We start from the raw sequence: 13,837 nt of genomic DNA, 5'->3' as shown, positions 1-13,837 counted from the left end.
CAGGTCTAAATATACATTTATTTACCCTTTCCAACGTCACACAACTACAAAAACACTCACCTAAGATTCTGTAAACTGTAAAAGTGCAATTAACAGACCATTTTGTACCAAAATAAAACAACACAACACTCAAGAATACCATTAAAATAACATAGGCCAACGGCACGTAACTTCTCCATGTATACATTTTAAAAATAAGCACAAAAAAAGAGTCAGGGTACAGCTCCCATGAAAGTGTCATGATAAATGTGTTCTTTTACCAAAGTTGATATTTCGAGGAGTTCTGACCAAACATTCAACTTCTTGAACAGCTAATCTCAGAACAGATTATCAAGAACATTCTTGTACAGACAGATGTGACTGCCTCAAATTCCAGCTGATCAGGTCTTGAAGGGTTCATGTAGACGTCACGAAGAAAGAATTCATTGGTGACTGTTTCCCACAAACATGACAGAACCAACAGGACACAACACAGTGTCTCCCTTTTAAATAGCAATGACAAGTTAAAACAAACAGAAAATAATAAAACCTATTTAAAATATTAATCTCATGTAACAAAAAAAAACACAGAGAATAAAAGCCTGAGAGGACAAAGAAAATACATTTCTAAAAACCATTCTCCTGTGTGTTTTTTTACAGACAGCAAGAACAGTGGCCCAACAACAGTGACCAAATGAATCTGTGTGGACACAGTTCGTGCCTTCCATAGTAACTGGCAGTATTAGCAGATGGGTGTGTCTGCTATTTCTATGAATTGCCGTGATCCATGCTGACAGCCATGGGCATGTTACTCAGCAATGCTGAAAGCGCGCACACACCCGAAAGAGGGGAAATAGGAGAAGAGGAGAAGACATGCATACACTGTGCTATAGTAAAAAAGTCCTCCAGTGTACATCACACAGCTGTCTTCCCCTTTGCTTCCAGCTTTCCAGCACTTTCACTCGGCTTGCTGCTCTGTTCTTCAGTAAAAGTCATGTATGAGTAAACCAGGCTGCCTGCAATGCTGGAGACACACACAAGAGGGAAGAACATTTTCAGATTAAAATGCCAACATGCCTACTGTCAACAGTAATAACAGGAAAGACATCAGCACAGCATTCATTCTTTAAGACACACTTTTATTTCATAGACCCCAACGAGAAGTGAACCTCTGGCTACCCACCTTAGATAAGGAAAAACATACACTGCCACATTTGGTGGTCAAGAGATTGAGACATAACCAACAAAGGTTATACACATGGGAAGATGAAATGTATGTAGTACCTTATGTTCAGACCGATGAAGTTTGTCCATGAGAAAATGTAGTCCCCGCCAAACACCATTCCGATGTAGGTCACTAATATGTTCTGCATGAGAGATAACCAATAATTAGAGGGGAGAGATGAATGTACACATTCCATAGCTCTGGGTCCTTTGGCCACCAAATACTTTGGCCCAAAACAGCACTCTCAGTACAAAGCCATATTCTGTTCTAAAGGTGTTCGGCCATTTCATGGTCTGTCCAGTGTTTCCTAAAATTAGGTTTCAGCCTTGACAAAGAATTATGGTCAAGTCAGTGCCACACTGTTTCAGAGGATCTGTAGTAACTAATTATGACTTACCTTTACACAACCCACAATGGTTGTTGTTAGTGCAGAGTTGTATTGTGTACACAGTACTGTGGAATACATTAGGATGAACCTACAAAATCACACAGAGAAAGCCTGTTTCATTAGTAAATATTATCTGTGGGGGGAAAAACTAACCAATCTAGTTTAACCTGATCGGCTTGGCATTGTAATACACAAGGGAAGGGCTCAAAACAGGATTTGTCTTGTTATACTCACCCCATTATACAAGACAGAACAAACTGACCGACAAAAAAGGTGTCTGACCATCCCGTGAAGTCCAAAGCCTAGGAAGAGAGAAAGCAGAATAATACTTATTGAAATACTAAGGAAATACAACTTATTGGCCAGACATGTTCAGGTTGATGGCAACAGATAGTTATTTATAGGTTGGACCTGCTTTGCAAGTGTCTATTGTATTCTGGAATACAGTGTGGTGAGAATAGGGAGGGGGCGCTGATGGGCTTGTTAATCCAGTTTAGGAATCTGTTAAAACTTCCAAATGTCAATCATATGAACACTGACCATAGCTGGGTCTTAGTGTAGGGCTGAACGTTAATCCTGAAATTCTTCTTGACAGGTTAGAAAACTGGGTAGGGCCCTCTATTCATTACTCTGAAATCATAATTTCAAACTGGTTGATGGGAACCCAGTAATAGACCAAAGCATGGATTTGGAATATTTCAATAAGAGAAGCGTTTACATTACTTTGCTTCAACATTGACAGATGTTGGCTTTGTGGAATAAGTGCTGCCTTTGTTATAGGCCCATCATATCGATCTGCTTTCAAGCTTCAGAGCAAATCTGCAGCATGTTTAATTTGAACGACCAAGTCATGTTGCGTGTAAATCAATCAATGTAATCAAGAAGGAGAAATTAAGTATTTTACATTGTCAGCTCTCACACCTAGTTTGGTAGGTAGAAGGTTTATTTAAAACCACGTCATGGAGCATTTTCCCCAATCTCACTAAAGTCAGAACATGCTTCTTGTGACAACCTTGCTCTCTCCTACTCCAGCTCCCCCTTTCAGCACTCAGTATCCCCAGTTTACCCATCATTGGTCTAATGAACATCTTCTCCCTGGGTTTTACCACTCGTTGAGAAGTGTACACTTGCCTAGGTGTACTCGGAGCGTTTTTTGGGGGGGGGGGAGGGACTTTGAACTCTAGCAGTTTGTCTTCACCTGGAAACTCTATTCATTTTATTTTTTCTTCCGTTTCCTATTTTGTGTCCGGTTTGTTTGTGGTTTGCTGCATTGCTCAAGACCTGTCTATCATCAGCCTCTTCGGATTTGAAAGCCCTGTTGTCCTGAACTTGGGTCCACCCCTCTGGTTCATACTCTGACACTTCCCAACCAATTACTTTGTGGTTAGAGCATATTATTCCAACCCAACAAATCAAAAGATGTTTATTCTGTGTAGTTTGTATGTCCACAAATAAGGGCACTTCCAATTGTCTCGTTACTTAAACCATGAGTTGCCATTTCAAATTGGAGAGTAGAAGTCTGAGTTTAACCATACTGTGTTTATGGCTATTATAGTCACTTCAATAAGGAAATTCAATGCTGCAAATGCTAAATTCAAGGAAATGTTCAAAGGGTTCTCAAACTCTGCTGGTCAACTCTATGCTGGTCTGGTATCATGAAACATCATATCAGTTTAGTACATTTGTCACATGTCAGTCCGGGGTATTATTGTTGTTGATTGTGTAATCATGTGTGTGGTGTAATATTATTGTGTGTTGTGCTGTAACCAGTGAGCAGGGGGGAACTGTGTGGCAAGATCTCTGATATGGATTAATGAGTTGATGGACTAATGGCCACAGACTTTGATTGAGCTGATGTGATTGGGACGCTGGCCGGAGAAATCCTTTTTATACAGGGTGACGGGAAAGGAACAGGTTTCAACTTCCCAGGGGACCCTGGGCCAATGACGCCATCCAACCGCGTCAGTGAGGAGGCGACACGACCGATGACAACAAGACCCAGCCGGCGTGTGAGACAGAGATGCGTGGTAACTCGCCAACTAAAGGAAAGTCATTGTTTTATTGCAAAATAATATGTTACTGAATGGGTCAGCTTCGAGCCTGCCGTTGGTTTAGTGTGTGCTTTTCCTTTGTTACGGTGGTGGAATCCGGAGCTGCAGCCAGAGAGGACGCAGGAGTGACATCGGAGGAAGGGGAGAGAGAGACGCAAACTTTAACCAGCCAGAGTTTGTGGAAGTGTGACGGTGGCGTGATCCGCCCTCCGTCATCACGTATCGGCGAAGCTCTGCTGCACCTACTCTTGGACCGAGTAACTGTTGGATTTGTTATTGTTTTGGTCGGCGAGGTGGGACGCCGCCGACCAAAAGGGTTTTCTTCACTTCGCGATCCGGCAGCGCACCCGCTTTGCGGGACAGGCAGTGACTGGGTGAGCCCCTCTTAATGGGTTACACATACCGGGGAGGTAAGGCAGCCTATGTGACGAGTGCCTGTTTATGGTGACAAGGAACCAAACTAACTTTTTAGAGGTGTAGCTTGCTGTGTGTGTGTGAGCCATCTTTGCAGTGACATTTTTGTACATTGACAATTCTATGTGTGATCCCGTGTGAAATATAACGCCAGTGTTGGGCCTAGCTGGGGAACTGTATTGAGGGCTTCACTATGAGCAGGGTTCCTACAGGTTTCTCCAAGTCAAATTCAAGACTTTTTAAGACCATTTAAATAAAAACTTAATACCTATTTCACAGACCTACCGGTAAAGACAAAACAATGGTTAATGTGATTTGCAAGGCGTCTGTCAGAGAACTGTCTGACATTAGCAGGATAGCCTACCTTACATAGCCAAACGTCCTTGCAGCGTACCAACTTTTAATATCATATTAAAAAGTTTTAAAACGTTTTTTGAAAATGCTTTCACCTGAATGACAGCTCGCGTTCGCAGATTACTTGGATTTCCATTGTAGGACTGGTGTTTGGCGATGGTGTTAAGGGTCCACAACACCTCTGCTTTCATAACTTTCGTAACTGGAAGAGCTGCACTAGTGCTAGCAGCTGGCTGGTTATCTCAACCAGTGGCAAAAAGCTTGCTTATCCTTCCACGCTTCATTTAACTTACACTTCCCCATAACCCCAGCATAAAATGGGTAGCAAGCTAACGTTAAAAAGTTAGAAAATAACATAACGTCGATAGTGAAACTTTCTTGTGTTCTTTCTTTGATTTTTCGCGCTTCTGCTTGGCTTGTTGCTTGTGGTCTGTGTCTGTGTTGCACTGCTATAGCAAAGTGACGTGTTGGGACCATTGACATAGAAAAGGTTGCTACCCGGGAAGCGTTGCGCTCTCAATTATGAGTTCCGCCTAGGGATGAGAACCTTTACGATTTTAACGATTCCGGTTCCTTATCGATTCCTGCTTATCGATTCGATTCCTTATCGATTCTCTTATCGATTCTTATTGGGTAAGGGGTGAAAAAAGAGCACAAACGGGTTTTTTACATTAATGTTCTTTTACATAAATTTCTAGAATGCTGCACACACCATAAACAGAATGTTTACATAAATAACCAAAAACTTTTATTAAAAAACAGACATTCTTGCCACTAAATATTAAATTATTTAAATGCATATGTGGTGAGTGTCAACTCTAAAGCTATACATTGACATTGCAGAGCACTGTTGATTGCGATTTCACTCATTCACTCATACACTCATCTATACAGTATAGTATACAGTATAGATGAGTGTAATAACAAACAACCCCTATACAACCCTTCCTCTGCTACCTACTGATCTTTCTTTTCCAGAGCAGATATACCTCAGGAAATGTCTCATAATTGTTGGAACATTACAATGCATCCAGGTTTAGTTTAAGTTAGTCCAATCTAAACCCCTCCCTCATTGCACTCTTGAGATAAACTAAATCTGGCAATAAAATGGCACTAACAAAATCGTTGAATTTTCTGATCTGACATGAAGCCCTTGTTATTGAGTAAAGGACTGTATATTTTCGTGTAGGTTGCTTGGTTGTATTGCTAATCGCGAACTGTTATGCTTAACGCTTCTAACAGCAATGTAGAACCCACTACAAACACAATAACGTACTGAAACATACTTACTTGTATCATGCACACAATGCCTCACATACGTATTTGAACAAAGATGATTCGCAAACTAGGCACTCAGTATTAAAACTTAACTATTGCTGCCACTGATTTGAAAGAGAAACTTATCCATATCGAGCTGCACGCGTTGCTAGGCAACGCCATTATTAACGGAGTCTTTTGCGCTTCATCCCTGACTTGCCAAGGTAAACTCCTCAAAATGTTTTATCATAACAGTGTTACTCGTGTGTTATCAGCAAACTTTCTAGAACCAACAGAGGGGAGGCAAGCACTGCCTCTGCCTCAAGCCAACAGCTGAAAATAGAAGATTCTACAGCTAAGCTAGCCTACGTTATGACAATGTCCAACATCGCCCATTCTGTTAAGCAATTCAATGCTAAGTTTAGTTATGGTTGTTAACACGACAACGCAAACGTTTGCTGATAACACACGAGTAACACCGTTATGATAAAACATTTTGAGGAGTTTACCTTGGTAAGTTAGGGATGAAGCGCCGTCGTTAGTTGAGCTGCTGCAGGCATCAAAAACATGACAATCTTGTAATTTAATACCATGTTGTGTGCTCAAGTGCTTATTCATAGTAGATGTACCTCCTCCCTTTGACGAAATACATGTTTTACAGACGTTACAAGTGACCATGTTTGCATTTGTTCGAGTGAAATAAAGCCACACTTTAGATCGCTTCTGTCTAGTTGCCATTTCTGCTGTAGTCTGAATTTTTAAAGAGTTCGCGCATGCGCAAACGGCACAGAGGTCCGTTTACAGACCCGGTTATGAATTTGGCTAACGATTCCAAAGATTCGGCTCATTAGGAACCGGTTCTAAACAAGAACCGGGTTTCGGTTCCCATCCCTAGTTCCGCCACTCTTTATTTAGGCTACGTTATTTAATCAAAATAATAGTGGTTGACAAATGAAACTTTTAAGGAGAATGCGATACGGAGAAATTATACTGCAGAATTTTTTAAGACTAAGATATCAAAATTCAAGACTTTTTCAAGTCTTTTTAAGGTATTATTTCCAAATTCATAAATTCAATGCTTTTAAGACTTTTTAAGACCCCGCGGGAACCCTGTATGAGATTTGTGTTTTGCTTCCAGTACATGTATTTATTCTAATTTGCCTCTGCCAATAGGCTGTACCCCTCCCCCTTGGTGGTGCCTATCTGTGGATATAGCAGCCTCCTGTGTCTGATTGGGGTGGGTTATGTGGAGATGGGCCTAAACCATATGCTGAATCTTGCCCAGTGACTGTTTGTAATTAAGCTTGTGTGTGGCTGCCGGCCTTTAAAATAAAATTACTAAACTTGATTCATGTCTGGTGTGTTGTGTCTCCGAGGGATCAGAACAACCTGTGACCTGTTACAGGTCGCAGCGACACATTTCCTTATGGGCACTCAATAAAAGAGTGACAGTTTATTATTTACCATCTTACAGACTTTTACTGCTTAGATACCTTTACTGCAACCATAAAAAAATGGTGTGTCAAACACCCACAAAGCATTAAAACAGCACTGGACTGATACGACTGAACAGCACAGAGAGCAAAACATTCCAGGGTGCGCAAACTTCTGGAGCTCTGCTATTGGAGTCATTAGCTGCGGCTGCTGGCATAATGGTGGCTTTGTGCAGCCTACTCCCCGCCTTCTCTCCTCATGCCAAACAAGCTGGGAACTACCCCCTGAGCAGGGCTCTGCCCAATAAAACACACCATTCACCTCAGGCCTCAGGCCCAGGACACTCACACCACACTGATGAATCTGACTGCACGGATTCCACAGAAAACTGGAAAGCAGGAATCAAAAGCATGATTCATCGAATAAGCTGTGCTTAGGTTAGAAGAACTGTCGAGGTCTAAGTCCTCTGTATCAATATTCGAAAGTTTAAGATTCAGTTACAGAACAACCAAGATCGACGAGCAAAACAGCATTCTCCAATTTGCCTTTTCTAAAGCAGCTCATTTAGGCTTTATTGGGGGAAGGAATGTCCCTTCAGCCAAATGTATAAGTGCTGAAAGGGTCTGATTTATGACCTCACCCTGTGAGGACCTATCCTGGGGCAGAGTAGCCCTCCCTCAACCACACAGATGGCCAGTGTGGAGCTGGCCAGATCCCCTACAGATAACTTATTTTTGGGTGGATGCACTACACAGGGACATGTGAACAAGGAGTACATCTGTCCAGTAGGACCCTTTTGCAAATCACCAGTGGTCATAAAGGTATTCACATTCGTCATGTTATTTCAATCTTTGACAGTGCTGAATGCTACACTTAGTGACCACAGAGGTCACGTGCCCCCCTCATCCACTCCCGTATATTAGGGTTCAGTGTGACTGGTAACATCAAACAGAATGTACCGCTGTCCTGTCTGGTCTTGATCTGTCAGGTCAGACTTGTTTGCAAGGGGTGCAGCGGAGGGCTCATCTCTTTGCAGACAACAGTCTCTTACCTTGTCAATATCTCCAGTGACCTGAGCCAGAAGAAGGGTTGGCAGGATCATAAATAAAGCATTGTAGTACAGCAGGCCATACTTTCCCAGCTCCTGGGTTTGGGGGCGGGGAGGGGGGGGGAGTAAGGAATGAGGAGAGAGAAAAAAAAGAAAGAAGGGAACACAGACGGAGATTTGTAGGTCAAAATATTTAAGACAGGAGCCTCTGACCCTGTGTGCAGATGTTATGAAGGTTCTCCTCAATACAGAAAATTCCTTGAGTGTGTGTGTCTGTGTGTGTCTGTGTGTGCGTCTGTGTGCGTCTGTGTGCGTCTGTGTGCGTCTGTGTGCGTCTGTGTGCGTGTCTAAGCAGTGGAAAAGCCAGTCCCTTCTACTACTGAGTGAGAGCAGACCATGGTGTCAACAGGCTTTAAATAGGTGACATGTGACCAAAGTGACTCTGCCTGTCTGTGTGGTAATATAATCAACACTTAAAAATCTTAACCCTCATCTTTAGCTCAGACGTGAGTCCTTTTTCTATACCAAACCAGCCAGGCAGCAGCATACTTTATAAATGCTTTGAAGTTATGCTTCAGGCACATCGCTCTTAACTGACTTGCATAAGCTAGCATAAGCTAGCATAGGCTACATCTGAACTTAGGCTCCCTGAATACCTTTGCATACTCTGATATCTAACTACACTAGATAAAGATTTTTTTCTTAACACAACAGCAAATAACTTAGCAATGTCAGCAAAACAAATCCAATACAATACCTTAAGATACAGGTTTGTTTACAATTGCATATAATCCACTATAAATGGGGAATTAACTGTTCGGAACAACAACAGTGAAAAAACACATTCACATACATTTTCGCAGTCATATTTGTATAGCTGTGACATCCTGGAAGTACAGGGATAGGAGTGGGAGTGTTAAAAACACATGGAATGTTTTACAATCTCTTGTCAGTTCTTACCTTTGAGTCAAGTTTCTGTTTTACAAATGCTCCATTGGCTGCTGTCAAGACATCATTTATCAGAATGAACACATATCCTTCCAGGTCAAATGACAAGTCAGCGCTGCAAAACACACACAGACAGGAAAACATTATAACTTTTTGTCATTGTAAACACTTCTTAACTGTCTTTTTGTTTCCTGGCTCATTTATACTAATATCAATAGCTAGTCATCCCTTCTGATTAATATAGATAACCTCCCAGACGCTACACAGAAAGGTTGTAATAGGTTGTAATTTTAACTTTGATAATACGTTTCTGTTCAGTTTTAGTTAGTTTCAATAGTGGTTTCATTAGTTTCATTAGTATATTTATTTCGTTTTGGTTTATTATAGGTTTCACATTTTAAGACACTAACAAATGCAGTTCATTTGTTTCAGATCGAAAGTCTGTTAAAGATGCAGCTTGGTTTTGGTTTCGCAAAAGGTTGTTGATATTTGTCCCACACATTTGCGCCCTTCAGTAGAAGCACCCCAAGGCGACAGACAGCAACTTAAGTCCTCATATCAAAAGTACACTTGAGCCACAACATCCACCATCCAAGGACCCAGCCCAGGTGAAAGTAAACCATGATGATGCACTTTTGCCTTCAAAGACACCCGAAAGTCTTCCCTCTAACCAATTCCCCAAATAAATCCCAGCATTTGTGCTGGACCTAAAGCTCTCCTTTGCTATGAGCCCACAGGTCTTGCCCAAAGTGCATCCGATTACCCCTTCCCTGAGAACTTGTCTACCAATGCACTATGTCTTCTCCAAACCATAAGCTCCTGCTGATAGAACTCTGCAACCACATCAACACGATCCTCATATCTTTCATCTGCCTCATTCAGACAAAGCACAGAATGACCAGACTGTAGCAGACAGCCACAATACATAGCATTTACGCGTGCAGAGTCTATGTTATAGTGGTACTGATGACTTTCAGAGAAATAAGCAAAGAACCAGAATGTATCCATCATTCAGTGTTGTTTGATCAGTAGCTTGTCTCTGTTCAGGCCAATAAATCTTTGCTGATGTCACTTATCTCTTGTCTACACCTTGTCAACGTCAGACTGCCATAATGCTACTGTTTTAAATCTAACTATGATCTTGTCACTATATTTTTTTTAATCTATTATACAGACAATACAAAAACTGATACACAGCCAAATTATTCCTTACCTTAATTATTCCTACAAAAGCATGTTCATAAACCTTGTCATCAGTGAACATGAAACCACATGACAAAAATGCTCGAATGAGCAAATCATTTAAAATAAAATAGAATATTAGTATCTCAACATATTTCTCCTCCTTACCTTGCAGCTACAAAAGCCCCCAGAATCATAGTAAATACTGTGAGCTGAACAGATCGAGAAAATTTCTTCCTGTGGATGGAAAAGATAAAAGGAGTGAATAAACAGAGTGGACTTGCAATGATGTGTGCAATGAAGAGTCACTTTGTGTCAGCTGCCTGGTCAATGCCATCTGGAGACATGGCACTTACTTAAGAAGAAAGCCCTCGGCGAGCATTGTGAAAAGAATGGAAAACCTCCTCAGGACTGTAAACATGGGCAAACTGTGAAAGGAAAAACACAGTCAGATCATACACAACCATAATAACCAGAGAACAATGCATCACTGTGAGTGGATAAATCTGAAAAATATTGTATTCCGTGCTCATGCAACTGTCAAAACTACGAGTATGGTGTGGATAACAATGGTAAACCAAACAAACATACTTCAGCCTTTTTGTTCCAAACAGTCCAGTTATTTGATTCCCTACATAAAGAAGAGGTAGAGGAAATGCCTGCAATACAAAGAGAGAACTTTAAACAGATGACTATGTTGATTAACATGTATATATTGAAAAGAAACTGGGAAGGCAACATTCTGATGGTAAGGGAAAGTATGGTTACACCCAGACTATAAGTCATGACTTACTGTCTGGTCTGATGGGGGAAGTTTGAATGGTATTACCCTAATCTGAGCAGTGTCATCATTTGTCGAATACCAGTGCAAATATTTAACTACGATATGCAGAGGTCTGCCGTTGTCATATATTAGTATGAGATGCACTTCTCACTATCACGCTCACTCAGTGAAATGGTCAGTAGCCCCTCACCTTCCGAGGTATACTTCGATCGAAATCGGGGAAGGTGATCACCCGTAGGACCTTTCCCACCCGTAATACGACCACTGTGGCCAGCATCTATAAAAAAAACACACACACTCAGACATTCTTTTTGACTTCAGCATGGGAGCGAAATTACAACGGAAATTACAATGGTCACTTACCTGACCTATCCCAACGCATATTGAAGAAGGAAATCTGAAAGTGAGAAGTGATGCTGTTAGTATTAGGCTAACACGGATCTGCACAACGACCAATCAATTACATTCTACTTCAAACTAAACAAATTAGGCCTACTATGATATCCAAAAAACAGGTATGCGGCGAGGTTAGGTTAAGCTATCGGAAATATGAACGCCTCATTCATCTGGCCATAGAAACATAATTGTGTTAAACAACTATGAAAATTAGCCAACTTCTAGTATGACATATATACTGACGATCAGCGCAACGGAAAGTGAAGAAGTATTTCCATGTTAATAATGCCCATGGACCAAAACGATGAGCTAATGTATCATTACAATCGAAGTCATCAGTGGAAACTGAAATACAAAGTAACTCACCGCTGTAACTAGGTAACCTAGCCTAAATGTATCCTGCACTCAGCTACGAGCAACAACGTTAGGCATCACGGAAACCTACCCGTAATGTGTCAGGACACTTTTGTTGATGACAACGATGAGAAAGGAGCTAATTCCATAAAATCCAGCGGCGAAAAGCTTTAAATACAGCGTGAGTGATTCGTCCGCCATCCTAGATGCCTCATCTCTCTGAAAGCATTGCTTCTCTCTCGGCTTTCCTCTTCTCCATGCTGACGTCTCTGAACTTCCGCCAAAATACCACACAGATTTACGTAGCTACCTCAAAACGAGGCTGTGTCACCACCCAGTGGACATTATGAGGAAGGTTTAATTTATGTAGCCAGAAAATACTCCATACGCAAAGTCTTATAAGTTATTACCCATACTTTATTGAACAAAGTCATTCAATAATGTATAAAGTCAATGTAAACGTATATTTTAAACTCAAAAACTACACAATCTCTGCAGTGGGTATGCTTATTATCTGCTGGTATTGCGTGTTTCTTGACCCTATGCCTTCAGACCTCTCCTTCTGATCATTCAAGGAACCTGGATTTGGTGTGTTGACTCTGGCATTTTGGATGCCTGAGTTCTTGTAACTATTTGGTAAAGATGCAACTAAACCAACACTCTCTAAAGCAGCCACTGGTGACAAGGAAACATCATGAAAAGGCTGAGCTGCAACTGGGAGCCACAACTTTTTCTGCAGTCCGTGTTGGAAATAGCATGGATCGGCATCACTTTTTTCAGGTATCAGTGGCTTTGATAAGAAAACAAAGCCCTTTTTCTTCTTCTGTTGAACTGAGATTGAGGTTTTGTTTGAAGTCATAGCCTCAGGTTTAGGATGTCCGTGGAAGGTGGCCTTGGTCTTACCTCCACTGTACAGAAGTGTATTGTCATCAGGGGATCGGATGAAACAGCAGTTGTTTTTCTTGGGGTTTATCCCATTAAGCACTGTGCCCACCAGCGCATCACAGACAGGCCACTGTTTGAGGCTGAGGAAGGAAATGACAGTGCTCTTGCCTGAGGCAGGGCTTGGCACATGTAGTCTGTCCTGGTCAGTGGGCCTCACCATGGTCCCATCTGCAGACAGCACCCTGAGATCCATTCTCTTTAGCCCACACTCCATGTGCTTGGACCTGGCATCCACTGTTGGCTCCCGGTAGTCATGTAGGCTCCATTTAGTGGCAGGCATGCGCCGAAGCCTGGTCGCATGCTTTTCCTGCATGTTTTCAGTGAGGCGGATGATGGCGGAGTGAATTTTGTTCCCTGAATTTTGTTCCTTGTCTGTTGGGAGGGTGCCATTTCTGGAAAGATGAGCTCTAGGATCCAGAGTGTGGAAGCCTGTACTGCTGAAAGGATTGTTTTGTGGCTGCCCAGTATTAAAGACTACTGGGAATGTCTCACTGACAATCTGGAAAAACACAATATGCATTGTGTCAAAAACATTAAATCATAGAGTCACTCCTAAGAGAAGAAAAATACTGTATAGTTAATCCCCTCTATTGGCTGTAAATAATCTGCTAGATTTTAGATTACCGGCATGGATGTATAAGTGGTGGGAGCTCGAGCTGACAGCACTTTGGCATGGTTTCTCTTTAACTCGTCATCAAGACATAGAGGCAGTGACTGTGTAAGAGTCTCTCCCTCTGAGGGCAGATGTTCTTTATGAGCGTTCTCCTCTGACCTGAAAGAATATGGGGACAAAAGAGCAATACATGTTGTGTTGGAAATGTAAATCACAGTACTAATATAGTAGTGTAGGCTGTATTTTTACCGTCTTCCGCTGGTAGTCACCCGAACAATATTGCCCTGCTGTAGTTGTGCAGTCACCACTTTGCCAACAGAACCTGGCAAAGTGAAATGGACATCCTCTTCCTCTACAGAAAACATAGGGACATTAGACATCCAATTGGCTTGGCAGTCAGTTGTCCACGCAGAGAAGAAACTACAGCCTGTCCAACCTGTGAATGCACTTATTGGGCTCTCACGA

The 13,837-nt window shown here is 41.8% G+C and overlaps 1 protein-coding gene across 1 annotated transcript; it reads right to left on the bottom strand.

Moving 5' to 3' along the window:
* Positions 1–894: 894 nt before the first annotated feature.
* On the bottom strand, positions 895–12,027 carry slc35d1a (solute carrier family 35 member D1a; the record flags this gene model as incomplete). The annotated part of the gene is made up of 12 exons (XM_080860636.1): positions 11,906–12,027; positions 11,428–11,461; positions 11,255–11,341; positions 10,872–10,939; positions 10,637–10,708; positions 10,449–10,517; positions 9,111–9,213; positions 8,154–8,246; positions 1,827–1,894; positions 1,602–1,680; positions 1,264–1,346; positions 895–1,003 (listed from the first exon to the last, which is right to left on the bottom strand). Exons 1-12 carry the CDS (start codon positions 12,013–12,015, stop codon positions 895–897), a joined length of 975 nt encoding a protein of 324 aa, XP_080716762.1. The 5' UTR covers positions 12,016–12,027.
* Positions 12,028–13,837: the final 1,810 nt, after the last annotated feature.

The sequence above is a fragment of the Sprattus sprattus genome (genome assembly GCF_963457725.1).
Source record: "Sprattus sprattus genome assembly, chromosome: 2".
NCBI classification, from domain to species: Eukaryota; Metazoa; Chordata; class Actinopteri; order Clupeiformes; family Clupeidae; genus Sprattus; species Sprattus sprattus.
The sequence above is the reverse complement of the archived record's forward strand: the minus strand, read 5'-3'. Positions and strand labels throughout refer to the sequence as shown.